We start from the raw sequence: 23,009 nt of genomic DNA on the forward strand, positions 1-23,009 counted from the left end.
AGGAGAAGAATCCATGAAGAGCAAGGGTCAAGAGAGGGCTAGAGGCTGTTTAGGAAACCATATTAAAATAAAATATGATGTGTTACACTTTGTGATTAGTTGATAAATTCAGCAAGTCATCATCAGAAGAAATTAGAAAACTGCATTCTCTGTTTCCCCTTCCCCAGATCTTCTCCTTGGGTAAAACTCAGTGGTTGGTAAAATGGGTAAAAAGTGGATGTAACTAGACTCCCAAGATATCCCGAGAAATACGGAGCCAACGTTGAAGGGAATCCATTTCCTCCCTAGGCTTTTTGATTAAGGAAAAAAAAGCCAAGGCTGTAAGAAACTGTAGCAACTATGCAAAGTTGTCAGGGGTCCAAGAGAACCACAAGGGCATATAAGTAGATAAAAAGGTGAGACCAGGGCGGGGTTGGGTGGGGGAGAAATAGCTGGCCCAGATTAGAACAATGGCCTCATAAACACTCAAAAAGGAGCATGGGGCAAAGGAGGGACCGAAGGGGGAGCGCAGAGGACTTGGGGAGGGCTTGAATCTCCGAACAGCTAGACAGAGGCACCTGGGGCTTCAGGGTACACATTCAAGGGAGAGGAAAAGCGAACAAATGGACAGCAACCCACCCTTTCCTCTTCAGTCTCTGCCCTGGCAGGCTTAGCCTTCGGTGGGCGGTCTCAAGTGGAAGAGCAGGATAAAGCTCCTAATTCTAATGAGTCTGATGCTAAAATTTTGGGACCCTCAGCCCACCCTCAGTTACTCCGGGAGCCATTTCCTAGCAAGGGCTGGCACAGAGGCCCCCTCTGACCAGGGCGCGGCAGCTCTTCTTCGTCCCGCTCTCTGAAGCCCTTGCTGCCGAGCCCCACGCTAGATTCTGTCAGCGAACACCTGGGGCCTTGCCAGAAACTTGTCTCTAACGGAGTGAGGTCCTGGGCAAGACTGTGAGGTGTCTCGGTGGAAAAATCCGGGGCGCGCTAGATGTCCTTTGCGGTCTTTTGAGCTTTGGGCTTTGAGCTCTAGGGTTCTAAAAGCTTGGTAGCCTCAAAATAGAAAACCAGCTCCCCTCGAGGTGAAGTGAGAAACATCGCTTCAAAAGACAAATGTTTGTGGGGACAGTTAATTAATTTATTTATTTTTAAAATTTTAAAATAATTTTGTTATATTAATTTTCCACCCCTTTTTTGGGGGGACGGTTAATTTTTTTATCCTTATTTATGAGGTAAATATAAATCAGGGCCTATGTTTGTGAACAGTTTTGGAAAACTTTCACTGGGTCTTAACTTTATTACACTTACCTAGCTTTTAAAGACTGTCCTTATTCAGTCCTGCAGATGCTCACAAGTCACAAAGAAACCTAGGCTATTATTATTTGCAAATACTGGGAATTTCGGAAACTCTCCCAAGTCCTGTAGCTAGATAGTGGCCAAGTTGGGACTATAGCCCAGCCTTCCTCATCCCTGGCACAGCCCGGCGCAGGATCCTACCCCCAGGCCTCGCGTCTCCTAATTTCCTTCATCAAATGTTCATTAGGTGCTAACCACACATTTAGTACAGCACTAGAACTTGTGGGAGATGCTTTTCTGCAAGGAATTTCTGATCCCACTGGTAAAGCTGGCCTTAAATTGAACATCATAAGCCCCAGCCCCATGGCATACAGTAGAATTGAAGAGTCCTACAAGATGAAGAAAGGAAAACTGTTCCTTGACATTGGATCTCTGCAGAAGCCAGTTGGGACAGATTTGGGAAAAGAGCAGATAGAAGGCCAAAAAAGAGAGTTGAGACACCGAGGGAAGCAGTAGGAAGGGGAAGACAAAGACGCGGTCCCAGCTCTCTTGGAGGATTGAGATCATAGTTGCTGTTGTCCCCTTTCAAAGAACTGGGCTTTGTTCCAATTCAACTTTCCGTTCACAAGTAGGTATTTCCTTCAGCGGGGTGGGGAGATGGCAAGCTCTGATTCCAGAAGACTGAGGACTGTCCTCCTTAGTCAGAAAGAGGGGAGGGTGTGCACATGATTCCTGTGCTGCCACGTTCCTGCGTCAGCCTCGGTGTGGGGTACATTGACAATCTCATGGTGAATTTATGTCGAAGAACTAAAAATAATCGTTTAACCTGCTTCAGAGTTCTCCCTTATTAGGGATTTGGTTGTAAAATCTCGCTGGACCGGCTACTGTTGCTTCCTACTGGTTGAGTGTGCTTCAGTTAGTGGTTAGGGGTGGAAATGATTAACTGCTAAAGACAAGGGTTTTCTTTCCTTTCTTTTACAATGGCAACTTGTTTCTCCCTCCTCTCCTAATGTCTTTGTTGAACAAACAGCATTTCAATAAGAGTAAACAAAATATCTTAAGAAGAGCTGTCACCATAAACACCAATTCTTTTTGTTTTTCATGTTTTCTTTCCCTAGTTCTCATGTCCGTGCATCTGTATTTTTATCTGATTATAATCATACTGTTGATAGGGTTACATAATCTGGTTTTTTTGCTCTAGATTACACTGTAGACATTTTTCACGTTTCCACAGACCTTGTGATTCTTATCTAATGGCTGTATAATATTCCAGAGGACGGATGTGCCATTATTTGAGTTAGCCTTTTTTCTGTTCTTGGCCATCCCGGTTTTGGTCAGTTTCTCACTCTCATTCAGCTCATGGATTTAGATGCAGTTTCTAGAGAGACAGAATATGTCTTTGAAGCGATTGGCTTTTGAAACTTGAAATAGGCAAGTGTCTCTAGCAACACTGTGTGTCCAGCAGATAAAAAGACAGTGAGGGTGTAAAAGCGGCGTGTGGATGGTTGGCAGACAATAATTCTTATGGCTGGACAAAATATCACCAATAGTTTGTAACTGACATACACAGTGATATTCATTTCCGTGATTAATAACCAAAGCCTTAGAAATACTGCTACGCGGTGCCGTTCTAGCCTCTCCTTTTCTGCCCCCTTGGGCCCGAACTGCATAAAAGGGGACAACATTGCTGGTACTTTCTGCAGTAGACTAGTAATTTGCGTCCCTTGATTTGGCTTCTGAACATGAAGGCAGGATGCGAGGAGGCATGTGCTGCTCTCTGGGCAGAAGTAAGCGGGTCTCATGTTGGCTTTATGCTAGCAGGTGAGGGCAGGTGGTGTATAGAGGGGGTCGGGGTTGTATGTAGAATGGATGGGGGGTACTGGTATATATAGCAGGGAAGGGGTAGTATTTATAGCAGGTGAGGGCAATATGGTGGTATACACAGCAAATGTGTTGGGGGGCGGTATATAGAGTAGGTTGGGGGGGGGGGCTGTGTACTGAGGGTCAGGCCGGCTACTCCCGTATCCTCCTGCCGCAGGAATTTAAGCCAGTCCCAAGAAAGCATTTCACCCCTTGCAGGAGAGAAAGATTTGGGGTCCGGTGGCAGGTGTCCCAAGCCCTGAAGGCGGCTGCACAAGGCAGAGCTGAAGGGCGGGCCGCGGAGGAGAGCCCGTGGCGAGCGGGGACAGCCTCTCGATGGGGCAGTAGGGACCCGACTGGGACCCGACTGGGACCTGGGTCGACGCGGGGCGGGCCGGGGGCGGAGCGCGCGGGGGGCGGGGCCCGGAGGGCGGCGGGGCGGAGCACGTCTGCAGCCGCGGAGCCTCGGAGCTGTCCCCCGCGCGCGTCCCGCCTGGTCCCAGTGCACCGCCGCGCTCTCGCCCCCGCCATGCTCCTGCTGCTGGGGCTGTGCCTGGGGCTGCCGCTCTGCGCGGGGTCTCTGGAAGACGCGCGGACCCGGGATGACACTTCGGAACGAGTAAGTAGAAGTGGGAGGACCTAGAGATGGCCCTGGGCGCGGGCTGCCACCCCTTCCCGCCGCCTTCTTCGGGCGCGTGGCTGTTGGACAGACTCCCTTGAATGGCTCCTGGACGCAGGGAAGGGAGAGATCACCCCCACCTCCCGTCATATCGTCACCCCTTCTCTCCGTTTCCCAACCTTCTGCTCGCAAGCGTCCCCATCTGTTGGTCACTCTTGGCGAGAGTTTGGATGAACTTTCCGCAGAATTGTGTCTGGGATTTGAAAGCCCCGCAGAACCAAATCTTGGTTCCTGTTAATGGTGTTCAGTTTTGAGAGCGAGCCCCAGCTAGTTACAAAGTTTCTCCTTTAAGATGCACGCATGGGGTGGTGTGGTGTTGCTGTTGTTCCTAGCAGTTCAGAGAAAAACACCATCCAAAAGTTGCAGACTCTCCTCCACTTTCCCCATCTGAAAACCAGGGGGACTTGACTTTCCCATCAGGCTCTTAACAGTGGGTTAGCAGTTCAAAGGTGGCCTGATGGTCCGGGAGGACCAAAAACCCAGTGCCCACTTACCGGAGTTAGCAGCCTGTGCATCTGCTGGAGTTTGTGTTTTGAAGGGCTCAGCTCACAGGTGGATAAACCCGCAAGTATGATATCTCACTGCCGTACCCGAGGAAAGGGAAAGCTTTTTGGAAAAATATAAAACGAACTGACCAAAATATCAATGGGGGGGGGGGGCTGTGTCCCAGTTAAAGTAGGCATTTCCTGGTACTGTTTCCACGCATCATAGAATCGTTTAGCTTAAAGCATGTTTCAGATGATGGGAACAAGAGATAAGTAGGTGTACTTTTCCTCCCCTTTCTCCAGCAGCTCGCTTTAAAGAGCACATCTGGAAGACGGTTAGTCTCTCGTTGACTCTGCACAGGGATGTGCTTTCTGCACAATGAAAGAAAGGGTCCTTCTCACATAGGGTCGTCAGGAGGAATAACCAGGACAGATTTGAGGAGGGTGAAAGGTAGAGGGGGGAAAGCGCCCGCGTTGGGTCCAGAAACTGTGGGAAATAATAGGGTTTTAAGGATTGAAGAGTTAACAGTCCTAAAGCGCTTGGTACAGTGGCAACACTTATGTTAGCTCTGGCCATGAGGCTTGGGCTGCTGAAGCACAGAGGGAAGGAATTTGGGGTAAAGAGCTTGAAAGTTTTGGGGGGGGGTGGAGGGAGGAAAGTGTGGGAGGAACTGAAACAAGGATTCTGTTGATGAGCGAGGAGGAGGGAAGAAAGCGCCAACATCTGCCAGTGCGCGTGCGCTTCACACTCAACTTTTCCTGCATAGAGTAACGTGGCTTTGGCCCATTTTAGCCATTTCATGCTGCCTTCAAATCATAGCGCTATTTATGCGTCCTAAAAATGACTCAGACAAAAATTCCCAAGATATGAAGTTCTATGAAAGTTAGCAAATTTTACCTTTTTAGCTCTATTAACAAAAGAAACAAAAAGCAACAACGTGTGTGTGTGTGTGTGTGTGTGTGTGTGTGTGAGAGAGAGAGAGAGAGAGAGAGAATGAATAAAGTAGGATTTACGAACACAGGTTCCAGAACAAGACCTCCTGGGTCCAAACCCTGGCCCTACACTCCCTGGAGAGTTACTTACTGTCTGTGAGTCTCTGTTTGCTCATCTGTAGAATGGGGATGGTGTAATTACTCAGTTAAAAGAATCTTGAAGATTGAAACTTTGAACAGTATGTGGCGATGGCATTAGTGCTGACTCTCCATAATTATGATCTTCAGAATTATATGTAAACTTAATTTATAAATGTAAATGAGTATGTCAATTTCATGTAAATTTTAATGCCGATGAACATGCATATTAGCTTGCATTGTCACTTACTTGTTGCTTACCTTCAATTGGCAGTATTACTAATAACACCTTAAATTCAAGTTCCTTTCTCCCCTCTGGCCCTTCACCCCATTTGTAGACAATATTACCCATAGCAAGGGACTGCTCTCAGCAGTGGTCTTCGAACTTTGGTATGCAAAATGATACTCAGGGAGCTCATCAAATACCCTGGGTGGCTCAGTAAGTTAAGCATCTACCTTAGGCTCAGGTCATGATCCCAGGGTCCTGGGATTGAGCCCCATATCGAGCGCTGCTCAGTGGGGAGCTTTCTTCTCCCTCTCCCTCTCCTTGCCACTCCCCCCTCCCCCACCTTGCTTGTGTTCTCTTTCCCTCTCTCTGTCAAGTGAATAAAATCCTTAAAAAAATACACAGACTCCCATCAGTTTAGATCCATTAGGTTTGGGGGGGGGGGCTGGGTGATTCTGAAATAGATGACCAGTGACCACACGTAGAATAAAACTGCTTTAAAAGAATCTTTCAGGAAACTAATATTAAAAAGGAAGTCTCTTGTATAAAATCAGCCTGTCGCAGATTTATCTCTTTCCTAAATTTCAGATTATATTGTTTCCTTAAATTGGAATAGGGCTGTAGTCCTATTACTACAAAAACAGTTTTTAATTTACAGAATAGCGATAACCACTAATAGACTGAGTGTTCCTAATGTCCCGGAGAGTTCGCTAGCGGCTCTGCGTAAAAATAGTGAGAAGCAATGGAGAATATGGTGGGATCCAGGGGGAGCCAGACTGCCCGGGTTCAAATATGCGTCCCAGCACTGACTTTGTGTACCTGGGCAAGTAACTTAACCTTTCTGGGTCTCCGTTTCATTGTCTACAAGACAGAATTATTACTCTGATTGGCAGCGGTGGATCTAGGTTTTTAGAGGCAAGTAAAGTTTACATCATTGGTAGGGCCCTCTTTGAAGAAAAAGAACATCCAATTAGGACTACAAAATTTAGGTGCTAAAGTGAACATGTATTTAAGACGATAAAGAGATCACAACACAGGCCACCTGTTTACAGGCTGACAGACACCACAGACATCAGCCGTTGTTGAGGGACTGTGCAAGGGAGGGATCCTGACGCTTACATTTTATTAGCTTCTAAATAATAATAAAATAATAAATCCACTATTGCTCTTACAGTTGCTGTGAAGATTTAGTAGGTTAATTCTCATGAAATACATGCATTCAGTAAGCACTAAAGTGATATTAGCTATTTTCACTGTTTAAGGACCGCTTGCTTAAATCTCTGATGACCACGGCAAGGAGAGTCTCAGTGTGCTTCCTTCCCAGGAGAAGCAGGGAAGTTCTCCCAGGGAGAGTGACACCAGAGTGACACGTGCAGAGCCTGGATTAGAACCCAGGTGTGCTGAATGCCAAGGCTGGGCTTTACAGGCTCCTCCAAAGACCAAGCCACTTTTGTATTTATAACATAATAGAATTTGTTTCAATGTGCTTTTCATTTGCGGCTCCCGGCATATGGGTAGTGTTCAATATACGCCTGGGATACCACATTGATTGTGGGGATATGTTTCTGATAGCCTGAATTGAGAATTTCTGGAATTTTAGTTTTTTTATAATCCGCCACTCAGAACCAGACCTCTGCATTTGGAAACACAAATCAAGAATCAAGACAACAATTTTTTTGTTTTTGTTTTTGTTCTTAACTCTTTAAAAAGTAAAGTCACTAAAAGATTTTGTGAGCTCCAGACCACTCAGGACTGTCTCCTTTTATGGGCCTGGGTGTGATTGTTAAAAAGGAGCCATCCGATGAATGGGAAGGAGGATATTGTGGGAGACAGTCCAGAGATTTACTCACTCCCCAACCAGCCATCTTCTATTTCATTGAGTACAAGGCGGAGGAAGGAGAGGGTGTATTGAGAACTGGGTCTGTGATCTGTATGTGACTTCATTTTCCTACCCAGCAATTTCCCCCACACCTCGGATGCTCTATTGAAAGCATTCTTGCCTTTTTGCTGTGAGGTTCCTGTCAGAGACCCCAACTGGCTCTCTGTAGCTAACGACTGGCTGGCTGGTTCCATTTAGGAAGATGGCATCATGGGAGGGAGACCTAAGCTTTTTTGGGGGGCAGGGTTCCTAAATCTCCTCCTTATTTTCCTAGAGGCAAAGTCCAATTCCCTTGTTTTTCTCAGGTAAAGAAAGTGACTTCCCTAAGTCCAGTTGCCTTTTTTTTTTTTTTTCTTATAAACCTGCCTGGAAATTGTTGGGAATTGTAGCCCAAAAGTGAAGTTTCTTCTTCCATGGCTGAAGTTATGGGCACCCCGAATTGCAAATGGTCATTAGCTAAACATCCTGCGTCAGCATTACTCCGAAGGAATAAAACTTTTGTGCGAGGCATGTCGAGTTACCCAAACAGGAATCTTCCCAGATGAATTGTTCTCAGCCCAGGTGACAGGCAGTGACTGCAGTGATGTTCCAACCCATGGCCCTAGATTTTGTGTTAGGCCCTCTAGCAGATCTCGGAGGCCCTGGCTCCTGAGTTCCTGGCTCTTGGTTTCGAGATCAGAACACTCCCAGGGGAATGGGGGCCAACTGGTGGGTAGGTTCCCAGTACAGAGCCCTTTAGGAACTCCTCACTTCTGTCCCTAGATGGGGGTGTGGCTAAGGCTGGCCCAAACGCAGCATCCCTTGGATCTGTTAGGAGACCCGGACATCTCTGTTCAATCAGCGTGGGTCATCACCGCATCCGTGCCAGGAGGGAATGTCTGTGTTCTGCATATTCTGAGTTTCTTCCACCGGGGTTAGAATTAGGTTTCACTCTTTACCTCTCTTCCCATGCTCTTTCCCATTTATGGACTTTTTGGAATGTTCTAAGAGTATTTCCGACACTGTGATAAATCTGGGAGGCAAATACAGTCCCTGTTATTCAAATTATGAATATTTAAGCAATGCCTACACCATCTTTCACCCAAAGCTAGGCTAACTGATAATGTAGATGGGAGATTCTAGACTCCACATCCCCGACAGTGGTATTGCTACATTTTCTGTGCGAAGGAAATCTTCACCAACCCTCTCCCTCCTGGTAGTGAATGCTGCTTAGTCCGTACAAGTTGGAGAGGCGGTGGTAGACCTCTGAAGCTATTTCTCAGCGTAGTTCCTGTATTGAACCTGATGCTTTGTCAGTTTCTCCTGCCCCCCCCTTTTTAAAGATTTATTTTGTTTATTTGACAGAGAGATCACAAGTAGGCAGAGAGGCAGCTAGAGAGAGGGGGGAAGCAGGCTCCCTGCCTCGCAGAGAGCCCAACTTGGGGCTCAATCCCAGGACCCCGGGACCACGACCTGAGCCAAAGGCAGAGGCTTTAACCCACTGAGCCACACAGGCGCCCCTCTCCTATCCTTTCATCCCACTCCAGCAATGCCTGCGCCACTGATTTAACCTTACCTCCAATGTAGAGCCTCTCACGGTTACTCAGGGGGCATAGAGAACTCTCCTTTTTTCCATTTCCTTTGTAACTTATGAAAACTATCCTTTCTATTAAGTTTTCATGAGTACGTTTCTTTCTTTCAAGTCATATAGTATGGTCCTTGACAGCAAGGATTATGGCGTACATTTCTCAGTTAAAATTGTGGCCTGGACATCTTCTGTTCCAATGCTGAAGAAATAAGCTCGGCTCAGTAGTAGAAAAGAACTTTATTTGGGCCCTCTCTGAAGTCCGTGATTTGGAGCCTCGAGCTCTTGACATTACTACTCATGGCGCCCTTGACAATGGATGGGAGTCAGTTCCATATCTGTCCTGAAACCCTACTCCCAAATTCTTGTGAAGCTTTGGGAAACATTCAAACAATAAGAAGGATCAGGAATTCCTAACTAAAACCAAAGATGACAACATCGGTGTCATTTCCAGTTCCAGTCCTAGCTGGCACCAGGAGTCTCTCTGTACTGGGAAGCTTTGATTCTGGTTCAGTCTCTTTTAAACTTGGACTGAAGCATTGCCATAGTGGTCCCCTGAGAAATGAGATAGTCATCTCAAAAATGAAAAACCAACTTCTCTTGTTCTCCTTAAAGCTTGTTTATTTTCTTGGAAAAGCTATTTTACAGAGGAGGAAACTTCAAAGAAAATACTTGAGATCAATCGCAGATCTTAATACCTGAGAGAGGTTGGGCTTTCTTTCTGACCTTAGCTGTTAAGTGGTCCCCAGCCTATTCCACAATTTGAGGAAGGGAAAGGCCAGATGTGAACCGGCAGAGCTGGCAGAGACCTTGCCCAGAATGCTTATTCTGGCTTTCTGTGGACAGTATCTCAGGCAGAACACCTCGTCTGAGGGAGAGAAACCAGTATCATCCTACTAGTTGGTTCTCATTTGGACTCAGGGTGGTGGGTTTTAAATCTTGTACTATCTCTCCTGTTCCATGTTCTATAGAATAGGAGGCTCTGTAATGGCTTATAACAATAGTTTACAATAGTATATATACCATAGCGTGTGTGTGTGTGTGTGTGTGTGTGTGTATGTGTGTGTGTATTCCACCCCCCTGCTCAGGGGAGATCAAGGGAGGATAGAGATTAAAACAGTTACTGTTATGACTTTAGTTTATCAAATGGAGGTAGCTTTATTGTTTCCTTTTCTGTTGTGGAAGTAAAATGTGTTCATTAGTGAAAAACTCAGATAACACGGGAAAGTTTAAAGAAGAATAATTCAGCTACCCGGAGGTGGCAGCCATTAGCACTGTGGTGTACATTCTACACATACAAACACTTACGCTTACAAAAATTAGATCATATTAACTGTAAGGTTTTGTTACCAGATATAGTCACTTGAAATGTGTCATGGATATATTAATCAGGATAGGCTAGGTTGCTCTGTGGTGACAAGGTCTTAAAAACCTCAGTTTCTCAAATACCACACATTGACTTCTTGCTTATACAACCATCCATCTTGGGTTGATGGCTGTCACTTAGGAAGTCGGGCTTCATGCGCAGCTGCCGTTTCACACGTTGCTAATTACTGTACCAGAAAGCTAAAACAGTTCTGTAGGATCATACATCTGTAATGACATCACTTGATCCAGGAGTGACGAATGCCACTTACATTCCTAACTTACTGGTGGAACTAGTTGCATGGCCATCTGCCTTCCCACAACGGGCCCAGATAATGCAATACTTCTGGCAGACAGCCAGAGAAATATTTGGTGGACAGCACTGAAGTCCAGTAAAGTGAATGTTTGTTGATGCCAGTAAATATAGATAACACCATTCTTTTCTTTTTTTTAAAGATTTATTTATTTATTTGAGGGAGAGAGAGCGAGCACAAGCAGGAGGGGCAGAAGGAGAGAGAGAGAGAATTCCAAGCAGACTCCAGACTGAGTGGGGAGCCTGATGTGGGGCTCGATCCTACAACCATGAGATAATGACCTGAACCAAAATCAAGAGCCTTATGCTTAATTAACTGCGCCACCCAGGTGCCCCACACATCATTATTTTCTATAGCCATGTAATTAATCCATGTATCATAATATACTGATTATACTGAATAATATACTGAACCAAACCTCTTTTTAGAGATATTTTAAGCTATTTCTAATTATTAACAATTGTTTTAAAAGTTCCAAAGAATTTTCTTACTTTTTCCCTCTTACAGTAGTCTTCTGTAAGTAGAATTTCTAAATTAAAAGGCATGCATACCGATGGGAGTGGAAAATGTTGCAGCCACTTTGGAAATCAGTTTGGCAATTTCTTAGAAAGTGAAACTTAAATTTACCATATGACCCAGATAATCTTCTCCTGTATATCTATGTCCAACACAGAGACTTGCATGTGAATGTTTATGTAAGTTTCATGTTATTCATAATAGCCAAAAACTGGAAAAAACCTGAACATCACCTGGCGAATGGATAAACACAATGTGTTATATCTGTACAATGAAGTATTATTTAGACATGAAAAGGAACAAAATACTGATAAATGCTACAACAGGGACAAACTTGAAAAGGTTATGTTAAGTAAAAAAAGCCAGTCATAAAAGACTATATATCATGTGATTCCATTCTTGAAATGTCCAGAATGGGCATATCCACAGGGACAAAGTAGATTAGTGGTTGACAGGTGACAGGTAAAGGGTGTGGGGTTTCATTTTGATCTAGTAAAAATGTTCTAAATTGATGATGGTGATGGGTACACAACTCTGACTATACTAAAAAACATTGTTCTGCACTTTAAGTGAATGATTATATTGTCTGTAAGTTACACAACCTTGAGCTGTTAAAAAAGAAAAGATCCGCATAAAGACCATATTTTTCAAGTTTTTGATCAACATTATCAAATTGGCCTCCAGAAAGGATGGTTTATTACTCAGCAATATTTAAACAGTGATTTTCTATGAATAATGTTCAACCACCAGCTAGGACTTTTACATTAGTCCAGAGTGGCTGATCCATTAATACAAGTTTTTTAAAATAAGGATTTTTATCACCTTCCCATAGCCCTCCTCCCCATGTGGGAAAGTACAGTTTAAATAACCAGAAAAAACACAGGGAGAAAATTCAAGGTAAGTTCAGTTTTGCTTGCAGAGTTTCCAAAAGTTTTGAGTTAAATAACCAAGCCCCTCAGAGTAGAACTGAATACATTTACTCACTGTAAGAGACACAATAGCAAAGAGCTTCAAGGCAGAAATAGAATAAAATGAAGTACAGATATTATGATGAATTCTTTGCTCTCGTCATTTCGTGCTCCTCTGACAGGTGGAAGAAGACGCAGGTGACGAGGTGGCGCCATCACGGTCGAAGCAGTTAACCAGGGTGGAGGGGGTGGGTTCCACCTCTGGGCCCACTGCTCCTTCGTCAAAGGTCCAATATACTTTTCAGGGTGGACTGTCTCTTCTGTGAATTTCAATTGATTTTAACCCCCTCGTGTAATGCATTTCACAATGACCTCCCAATCCTATTTCATGACTCTTCTCTCCTTGTAGGTTGGACTCAGGGTGCCAAGGCAAGCCCGACTGTTGCAAAGGCTGGTATGTATATTCCCGGGACAGCTTCCATGTCTGCGCCCTCGCTACTCTGTATATTTTGAACCAGGCCCTACCTTCGCTTGCGGCTCCGCCAAAGCTTGCAAAGCTGCTCGCAGAAGAATGCTGACATTAAACAGCATAGCTTTTATAAGGCTTGCTTGAACTGGATTTTCTTTCTGGAAAGAGACCTGATTATTTCGGTAGGGCTCTAAGGACAAAGGATGGAGTTTCAGAGCCTTTCCAAAAAATGAAAAAGCTTAAATAACCTGTACTTTTTATGGCATTCTTACACGAGAAATAAAGGCTTTGTAGTGAAGTAAACAACTGAAGTAAGCAAAGAATTCGCGTTGGTCATCTCCAGCTCCAAGGAATGGAGTTGGGCAAGGCTCTCGGTGTGTGTTGGAGGCTATCAGATTGGAATTTGGGCGAGCGTTCAGGAAGTTGAAGAGCTTATTTGACGCAGTCTCCGTTCTTCCTTACCCCTGTGTATGCAGAGACAGATCAGAATGTGGGAACGTGCCTTCAGGCCTGGGATGTGGATTTGGTGGCAGTTCTCAGGGGCTGGGCACCCCTCCAGGGCCTCTCTACACCTGGGCAGTGTCTGAGTCGGTTCTAGCTTTACCGTGATGCATGTCACGATCATTACCGTCTTTGTCAGGCTGCGAAGTTGTATTCTTGTTATTCTCTGCTTGGTTCTCCCTCCTCCTTTCTTCTCCCGATCCTCCCAGGATCTTTGGTGTTTGTCTCCACGTTCACATAATCACAGACAGCCATACACAAACATAAACATGTCAAGAATTGCGAAGAATCTGGACTTCCCCCAACTTGCAAGCCAAGGAGAGGGTTTGTTGCCATTGCCTGGATGCCAGCAGAGCACAGGAGACTCCTGGGTCAGAGACAGAGGGTGATCACTGCTCGCAGAATAGCTGCGCGGGAGAGCCCGTGTTTGTATCGTTCCTGGGACCTGATGGGCACGTTCTCTTCATCATTCTAGATATTAAACCAGCTTCCCCTTTGCTCTGGAGGGAGAGCCCACCTCTTCCAGAGCTGTTCACTATTCAAACATCCCTGAAAAGACAATTCAGAGCAAAGGCAGTTAGAGCCTCTGCTCAAAAAAGTGTGCAGAAATGCCAGGGACTCCTGAGAGTAGTCTCCCGGAAAGACCTGTACACGTTTTCTTTCGTTCATGCATGCCTTCATCCCGACTGATACTTTTTTGAATGCTTATTATCTCCCCTGCACCACGGTAGGCACTGGGAAGACAGTAATGAACAAGACAGACCAAAGACCCTGTCTTTCATAGACCTTGAATTCTGAAGTGGGGCAGAAATAGATGAAAAAGACAAAGTGAATAAATAAATCGTAAGCGTCTTAGTAACAGAGAAGATGATGGTGCCACTGAGAAAAAGAACATGCCAGAAGATGGCGGAAACAGAGACATTCGCATGTATGAGATTTCTATCATTGCTGCCAGTGGGATCATACAATGGCAGCTGAGGCTGGCCGAGGGTTTGCTGGGTGCCTGGAGTTGTTCTAAGTGCGCCCATGTCATACTCAGTCACTTCTGTACCATTCTTTGAGGTGTTAGAAATGAGAAGGCAGAGGCTCAGAGGGATTGACTAACTCACCCAAGACTACACGTTTGGGAAGAGGTGGCAGAACCAAGATTTGAGTCCCTCATCCGGCTTCTGTGTGTGCTCGTAACACACACACTGCCTTGTCAAGGACAGATCTTTTGGTCCATTTCTTATTATTTTCAATCAATCATATGTCACTTGGCCTAACTGTGTCCATTCTTTTAGGTGGTGAAAAACATTCTCCGTAGTCGGCGCACCATAATTTGTTAAGCATTCGGCTGCGGACGAGCTTTCGATTTGTCTTCCGTTTTCTGACCCCTGTAAAAAATGCTGCAGAAGGGTTTTTTGTTTATTCTGTTATGTGGGTGCTTTTTAGTCTATGACCTAGATTTTCAATAGAAAGATTGCTGGATCAGAGGTGCATGACATTTTACATTTCGATAGCTGTCAGACTGCTTTTGAGTACTACTGCTCTTAATACTGTCTTTATTAATTTCATTTCTATGAGCAATGATAAATATGCACATTTCTGCCACCAAACATATAATCACTCTTTTTGGCTTGTCAGTCTCTTAGATAGAATGTGTTGTCTCATTGTTCCTTTAACTGACATTTGCCTGACTACTTAGGAATTTAGACTTTTTCTTCCTATACATTTATTGGCTATTTACAGTGGTTCTTCTGTGAATTATTTGTATGTGTGTGTGTGTGTGTGTGTCCTGTACCCATCTTTCTATTGTGTCTTTAATCCCCCAGTGGTCATTATGTTAGAGATCTTTGTATGGAGAGCTACTGTCTTCTGAATTGCAAGAGTCCCCCCGACCCTGATGTCTCATTTATTGATTAACTTTGTTTATGGTATGTTTTCATGTAGAAGTTTTAAGTTCCTTAGTAATAAATGAGTTCATCTTCTCTTTCTAGCCTTTGAGTTTTTGTTTTTGGTTTCAAAGATTTTCTTGACCCTTAGACTTAGAATATTTATATAATTTTTATAATTTATATATTTTATTATAATTTATATATAATTTAATTTAATTTATAATTTTATTATAATTTATGTGGCATATATTATATATAACATATAGTATAATTTATATGTAATTTATATATAATTATATATTTATATAAGTATAAAATTACATGATTTATATAATCACTTAGATTTTCTCAGACATCTCTAAAAATTTTAAAAGTCTTACTTTCACATGTATTACGCTTTTTTACCATGAACCTTGTTTATACATCCAGCTGGTACAAGAATGATCTTCCCAGCAGTAGACCCTATGCTTCCTTCCCTTTTGCACATGTCTTTGGTGCCTCCACGTTACATATAGGATAGACTCCAAGGACATGTAAGGCCTTGTGTGATCTGACTGTGGTCAGCCTCTGTAGCTTCAGTTTATCCTGGGAATCTCCTTATGTTTTATGCTCTAGCTGTCCACACTAATTGAAGGTCTCCAGATGTTCTCTAACTAATGAATAGAATGTGGACGGCAACAGCTGTTCCTCTCCTATCACTGCCAACTCATGAACCACAGGGATTGCTTGACTTTCTTTTGAATTAACTGGATACCCTTTTTATGACACTCTTTGGCAACACAGACACAAAGAAAATTTGTATTTTAAGAAGCAGGGGGTATCTTTGTATCTGAGTATCGTGGTCCTTAACAGAGAGTGACCCGGTTTTCACTGTCATCACTTAACCTCTCAGGGGCAGGAGTAGGTCTTGGCATCTTCTTCATAGGAGGTGTTCTAAAATCTGTACTTGGAGTATGTTTTAAGTAGTTTTGATAAGACATGGAGACCTGGAACTGATCATCACAAAGGAGGAACTTTATATTCATAGGTCCCTAGGAATAGTCAGCACCATGCTGGTTTCTGGTTGTCTGGGATCTAGCTCTGGGGTGAGTTGGGGAAAGGGGAGCCTTGGCTTGGTGTGTGGGAGGTTGACCAAGGAGGCGGCTGGGAGTGTGGGCTCTGGACAGATGGGCTGTGTGTCGACGGTGGGCTCACACAGGAGGAGTTTGCTGTCTTTAAGGATTAGCTTGCCCTGGGAAGAACAGTCTCTTGAAGAGCAAGGCCCCAAACACCAGAGCGACAAGAAGATAGAAAATACAGTCAGCCCGCACGGTGCTGGGTGTTGTTACCTCACTGGGGGCTACGTATGTGTCTGTCACCTTTGTTGCGACTCCAGCTATCGTGGTTTCTCTCTTATTACGAGGTGTATAGAGTAGGGTTTCTTTCTCTATGTAAAGGTGATAATTGCATTTTGTTTCCTTTCCTCTGATCATAAGGAAAGGTTGCTCAGTAGAATGTATTAGCACAAATGGCAATTCAGACTTAATGCCACCCTCTGTCTACGAGGAAGTGAAATTGTGTCACCCAGGTGGCAAACACAGTCCCTAGGGAGGTGCCTTGTCTGAAAGTCTTCTGCTTCATGTAGCATCAACATGGACTGGGTTGCTTTTCTCAAAAACAAGAGACATGCAGGTGCAGTGAGGGTCTCTGGACCCAGGGTCCACCAACAGCCCAGTGCCAGCCTTCTCCGTTATAAAGTGGGGGGATGCTGAGTTATGAGGTTTCTAAGGGTCTCTGCCATCTCCAAAGTGATTTCTTCTAATGGTCACTAGGGAACCGTTAGACCAGAATAAGACAACAAAAGGTTAATCTTCTGGGAAGAGTCCTGGTTCTGACCAAACATTGCTCAGTTAATTTCCAGATGGCATCTTGGGTAATTCAGGACATCCTCTGGGTGGCTTGATGTTAAGTGACTCGCATGAATCACACAGAAGGCTTTGGTCCCTTGAGCAGCTAATTAAAACACTCCCTGCCTCAAACTGCTTTTCCATCTGTTGAGCCTTTGTAGGAAAAATAATGAAGAACTGTTTTGTCACAGGAAGACTTGATTTTGCCTCCGATTTTCCAGTTGACATCCCCAAATGAAATAATGAGTTAACTATAAATATGGAAAGCATGTTGGATTTTTAAGAACTGTGCATTGGGAAAAACTGAAGCAACTATTTTATATCCTTGTTTTTATGACATTTCCACGAACCTCTGCCATTCCAGGTTCTTTCCCTGGCTTGGGCATGTCGGTTTCCTGACAGTCTTGTGTACGTGTCCAGTGTTCTCACAATGCACCCGTCTTTCTAATTAAACTGTTCGATTCTTTGTTCCAGGAATGTGCTAAGTAAGGCTCATTCCTGCTTCTATGCCTTTTGTGTTTTTAGAATGTTCTTTTTGTACTCCTTCACCACAAACAAATTCTATGTCTATTTTAAAACCTTTTCTTAGGGGGCGCCTGGGTGGCTCAGTGGGTTAAAGCCTCTGCCTTCAGCTCAGGTCATGATCTCAGGGTCCTGGAATCAAGCCCCGCATCGGGTTCTCTGCTCAGCGGGGAGCCTGCTTCCCTCTCTCTCTCTCCCTACCTGCTTCTCTGCCTGCTTGTGATCTCTGTCAAATAAATAAATAAAATCTTAAAAAAACAACAACAACAAAACCTTTTCTTACTTTTACAGACTTCACTGATTTCTCTTTCTTCTGAATTCTGGAAGGTCTTCCAGGCAGTGAGTGAATACGTACATCTCTCTGTATCTTCCCATGTTGCTTTCTACTTGTTGCCCTTTCTTCCCATGGTGATCATAAGTGCCTCGAGAGAAGGATCCACATGTAGTGTTCCCAGTCCTCCATGGGATTTAATCTAGAGTAGTGGTTAATAAATTCGTGTTAATTACCATTTCTGTTGGGGGAATGTGTATTTTTCTTTCATTGTTCAAGATTCTAAAATTCAATTCCATAAATGGTTTCGAGTTTTACTCTATGCTGACAGCCATGGGCAAAAAATAAATAAATAAAAGGTATAATTCATGGCCCCTGCTCTTGTGTACAGTCTCAGAGGGGCAGGGGAAGGGATGAACATCTTGGGTGTGGGGTAGCTGTGCACAGAAGTCGCTTTAGTAGATTGTAGGCTGAGTGCGCTATCCAGTAGGGCAAGGGCTACAAGGCTTAAGGAACAGTGGGGGCTCCTGTGGGAAAACAGTAACTGGGCAGAAGCAATAAAACCCAAATAGTTTCTTGAAACTTCTCTCAGTCCGTCTCTTGGGCCCATAAACTATGTGTCCTATTTTTGATGTAATACTGTGGAAAATTTCAACCATATCCATAATCTTAATTTGAGGCCCCCAAAAAATTACCATAGTGGTTCATCTTAGTGTTTTTGTCAGGTGTCTTCTAATTTCACGTTTTAATTTTGTTTTAATTTTTTTTCAATTTCTTTTTTAAAAATTTCTTTTCAGCGTAACAGTGTTTTAATTTTAAGTTTAATGACATGGTAATTGACAATTACGTCATGAGTAAGGACAAGTCAGCATGATGTTACAAAGTGATGATTCTTCACCACTTTTGATTCTTCAACAAGTAAAGAAAATTTTAAATTGCTGTCAGAACAGGGCTGGGCAAGGGTCATCTACTGACAGAGCCAGATTTCATTTGGAGGGGCAGGCAGGTGGAGTTGTGTGCTCTGCTCCTCTGAGCTGGGGACTTGCTAAGTTCTTTTCCCAACTATCACCCTACCCTTATGTAAAGAAGAAAGCAGTAGGTCACTGTGGCCCAGAGTCAAAGATTAATGAATTCAACTCCACCTCTCAGCGACAAGAAAAGCAAAGAATTTGTGGTCATCAAGAAAATTTTGTTCGATTTTTTCGTGATTGTATTAAAATACACACAACATAAAAATTACCTTTTAAACCACTGTAAAGTGTCCTGTGTAGTGGTATTAAGTACGTTCACACCAAATACAAACATCACCACCATCCATCTCCACAACTGTCTTCATTTTGCAAAACTGAAACTCTGTACCCGTTAAACACTAAACGCCCATTCCTCCTACTCCCAGCCCCTGTCAACCACCATTCCCTTTTCCATCTCAATGAATTTGATTACCTGATAGCTATTTCATAAAAATGGAGCCATATAGTATTTGTCCTTTGGTGACTGATTTATTTCACTTAGCTTAATGTCTTCAAAATTCATCCATGTTGGGGCACCTGAGTGGCTCAGTCAGTTAAGCATCTGACTCTTGGTCTCAGCTCAGGTCATGATCTATTGGTTGTGGGATCAAGCCCTGCGCTGGGCTCTGCAGTCAGTGCAGAGTCTGCTTGAGATTCTCTCTCTCTCCCTCTCTCTCTGCCCTCCCCCTACTTGTGCCAGCTCTCTCTAAAATAAATAAATCTTTAAAAAATTCATCCATGTTGTAGCATGTGTCAGAATTTCCTTCCTGTTTTGGGGCAATATTCCATTATATGTATAAGCCACATTTTGTTTATCCCTCCATCTGTCAATGGACACAGGTTGCTTCTATATTTTGGCTACTGTGAATAATGCTGCTCTGAACATAGGTGTATAGATTGAGACCACTTTTAATCTAGTAGAACAGTAAATCTAGTAAATCTAGTAAAAACAGTGAAACAGTGAAAATGGCTGCTCACTCTCAGCCCTCGTGTCGATGAGGTAGTTGGGATTGGCAGGTGTGAGGGGCTGGGAGCATAGGACATGGGTCTGATCTAGAGTGGCAGCCATCATTAATTAGTGCCAGCAGCTCATGGTCATGTAGGAATGGACATCCAGGGTTGCCCCCACTATCCGTTCCAAGACAAATGGGCATTATGGACTTTCATGTGAATTTTCCAACTTTTAAATGTTGTCCCCTAGATGAAAAATTTTAAAAGATTGTGCAAGTCAAATAAAAATGTCTGTGGTCTCTATAACTTGAGATTTCCTCCTAAAATACACCAATCAGTAAAGCTATGTAAATGATACCAGGGCTTTATCTGTTTAAATTGTGCAGGGATCAGCAAACTTTTACTTAAAGGGGTATATAGTAAGTACTTCAAGCTTTGCAAGGCTGTATAGCCTGCCACAATTACAAAACTACTCAACTGCTCTATTTTGGAGCATGGAAGTCACCGTAGACAATATGCAGATGAATGGGTATAAATGAATTTATGTTCTAGTAAAACTTTATTTACAAAATCCTGTAGATAGTTTGTCAACCCCTGGTGTAGCTGAATCAGAGGGCAGGGGCAAAATAATTATAAATAATAATAATAATAATAATAATAAATACTTACAAAGGTTTTATGGATGATAGGGGACTGGTTAATTAAAATATAGAGCATCTATAAAAAGAAAGTACTGTGCACTACTGGGTATTTACCCCAAAGATACAGATGTAGTGAAAAGAAGGGCCATCTGTACCCCAATGTTTATAGCAGCAATGGCCACGGTTGCCAAACTGTGGAAAGAACCAAGATGCCCTTCAACGGACGAATGAATAAGGAAGATCTGGTCCATATACACTATGGAGTATTATGCCTCCATCAGAAAGAATGAATACCCAACTTTTGTAGCAACATGGACGGGACTGGAAGAGATTATGCTGAGTGAAATAAGTCAAGCAGAGAGGTCAATTATCATATGGTTTGACTTATTTGTGGAGCATAACAAATAGCATGGAGGACATGGGGAGTTAGGAGAAGGGAGTTGGGGGAAATTGGAAGGGGAGGTGAACAATGAGAGACTATGGACTCTGAAAAACAATCTGAAGGGTTTGAAGAGGTGGGGGGCGGTGGGAGGTTGGGGGAACCAGGTGGTGGGTATTAGAGAGGGCACGGATTGCATGGAGCACTGGGTGTGGTACAAAAACAATGAATACTGTTATGTTGAAAATAAATTAAAAAATGATTAAAAAAAAAGAAAGTACTGTGCATCTATTAAAAGACGAATGAGAGGGATTTGTTTGTACGGTGGCAGATTGCATTTTTCAAAGATAGGGGCACTTTGATATTCCACTCCTCCCATTGAGATAGGGTCTGGACCCTCTGCCTTTGAAATCGAATGTACTTTTGCAACTCTCCTGCCCAGGAGAGTATGGTGGCAATGATGCTATGTGACTTTCAAGGTTAGGGCATGAAAGGGGATGGAGCTTCCGCCTCGATGTTGGGAAATGTGCACACATGAAGCCTCTAGCCTCCAGTCATCAGTTGGACTAATGTGTGAGGTAGTCCATGCTGTGAGTTAGTCTGAACGTGACCATGTGGAAGGACCATGTAGAGGGGTCCTGGGACAACAAGAGATAGAGAAATGTCAGCCAGCATTGAGATGCCTCAGCAGCTCACTCTTCCAGCTCAGCCACCTTCTGACTGCACACCCCCTCCCAAGCCAAGTCTTTCTAGAATTCCTGACCACAGAAGCCACAAGAGAAAACGCCATGATTGCTGTTGTTAGAGCACTAAGTTTTAGAGTGGTTATGCAGCATGAGGTGATTGGAATGTGCACAGATACTAAAGGATGACGCACTGTATCATTAGATGAAATTAGAGCAAATCAACACAGCACGTATTTATGGGAGGATAATACCAAAACCTGTTAGTTTAAGTATTGCCTCTGGGGAACTGAACTGTAGATCTAGGGCAGGAGGGAGACCATTGTGTTTCCTTTTGTTTTTGTGTAATTTGAAGTTTTTACCATGTGCATATGTTACTTGATATTTTTTAAAAATTGGTTTACATTTTAAATAAAGTGGTGGATAGTAATTACAATTTTCTCAGTTCAAGGGATTTTTCTTTCTTTTTTTTTTTTTTTTTTTTTTTTTTTTTAGCATTGGCTCCTTTTTACCCAGTGCATCTATAGAAATTAGAGTTGTGTGCTGTGGTATTGAAACCCTTCACAAATTCACGTATTTAAGAATATAAGGATATTGGAGATAAAAGAATATGTTGAAACATGGATAATTTAGGAAGAAAACCTGCTTCCAGGGAAACCTGAATAAAAGTAAAACACTGCATCTCAATTTATGCTTTAATTTATCTCAAGGTTCCATTTTGGAAAGATGAGCAGACACAAATTTTAATTAAAAAAACCCCAGTGGGTTATTGTGCTCTTAAGGTCGTTATCATTACCACCTTCCCCAGCCTTATCTTCATTGTCTTTACTGGAATGTGGTGTGTGTGTGTGTGTGTGTGTGTGTGTGTGTGTATAAAATCTATATATATTAAAGGTTTATTTATTTATATTAGAGAAAGCTTGAGCATGTGCCCAAGTAGGGGGTGAGGCAGAGGGAGAGAGAGAGAATCTTAAATAGGCTCCAAGCTCAACGCAGAGCCTGATGAGGGGCTCGATCCCACAAATTGGACTTAGGTCATGACCCGAGCTGAAATCAAGAGCCAGACGCTTAACCAACTGAGCCACCTAGGCACCCTGAAATGTGGTATATATATTTTTAATGAGATCATTTAACAGAAGCCTTTGGTTAAACCACATCTAGAATCTCTTTTTAATCTGAATCACTTCTGGAGAGACAGATATTGTCCCAAGGAGACTAGATTTCCGTGGAGACCATTTACAATCAATTTCTAAATTCCAGAATAGTTTCCTAAAAGCCCATTTCATTCCTTACTTTAGGCTTTACCTTAGATTCTTGGATCTAAAGGCGGACATAATTTTATTGATTTATTCAAGCCCTCTTAATTTAGAGATGAAGAAATCTGAAGAGGGCCACCTCCTTATGTTACTTTAAAACAGTGGTTCTCAGACTTGAGCATCAGGATCCCTTTTTAAAATACAGATTTCTGGCCCCACCCCCTGTGTTTCTAATTCTGCAAGTCTGGGATGGAGTTTGAAATTCTGCATTTTTAACAGATTTCCAGGTGATGCTCATGTTGCCAGTCTTGGGACCACTCTTGAGAACCGCTGCTTTGATGTAATTCCTTCTCAGACCAAACTGGAGAACCTCTTTTCCTCTTGCAGGTGAAGAAGTCTTTCAAATATGTTTAGATTTTTT

The 23,009-nt window shown here is 43.3% G+C and overlaps 1 protein-coding gene across 1 annotated transcript in view; it reads left to right on the forward strand.

Moving 5' to 3' along the window:
* Nucleotides 1-3,583: 3,583 nt before the first annotated feature.
* Nucleotides 3,584-23,009, forward strand: part of ITIH5 (inter-alpha-trypsin inhibitor heavy chain 5) — a 69,892-nt gene continuing 50,466 nt past the window's right edge. The window contains exons 1-2 of the mRNA XM_032881632.1: nucleotides 3,584-3,754; nucleotides 12,552-12,596. Of these exons, the coding sequence (XP_032737523.1) occupies nucleotides 3,665-3,754; nucleotides 12,552-12,596 (135 nt within the window). The 5' untranslated portion in view covers nucleotides 3,584-3,664. The remainder of the gene's footprint in view (nucleotides 3,755-12,551; nucleotides 12,597-23,009) is intronic.

This window comes from Lontra canadensis, unplaced genomic scaffold (assembly GCF_010015895.1).
Source record: "Lontra canadensis isolate GAN:19392208 unplaced genomic scaffold, GSC_riverotter_1.0 scaffold76, whole genome shotgun sequence".
In the NCBI taxonomy this organism is placed as follows: Eukaryota; Metazoa; Chordata; class Mammalia; order Carnivora; family Mustelidae; genus Lontra; species Lontra canadensis.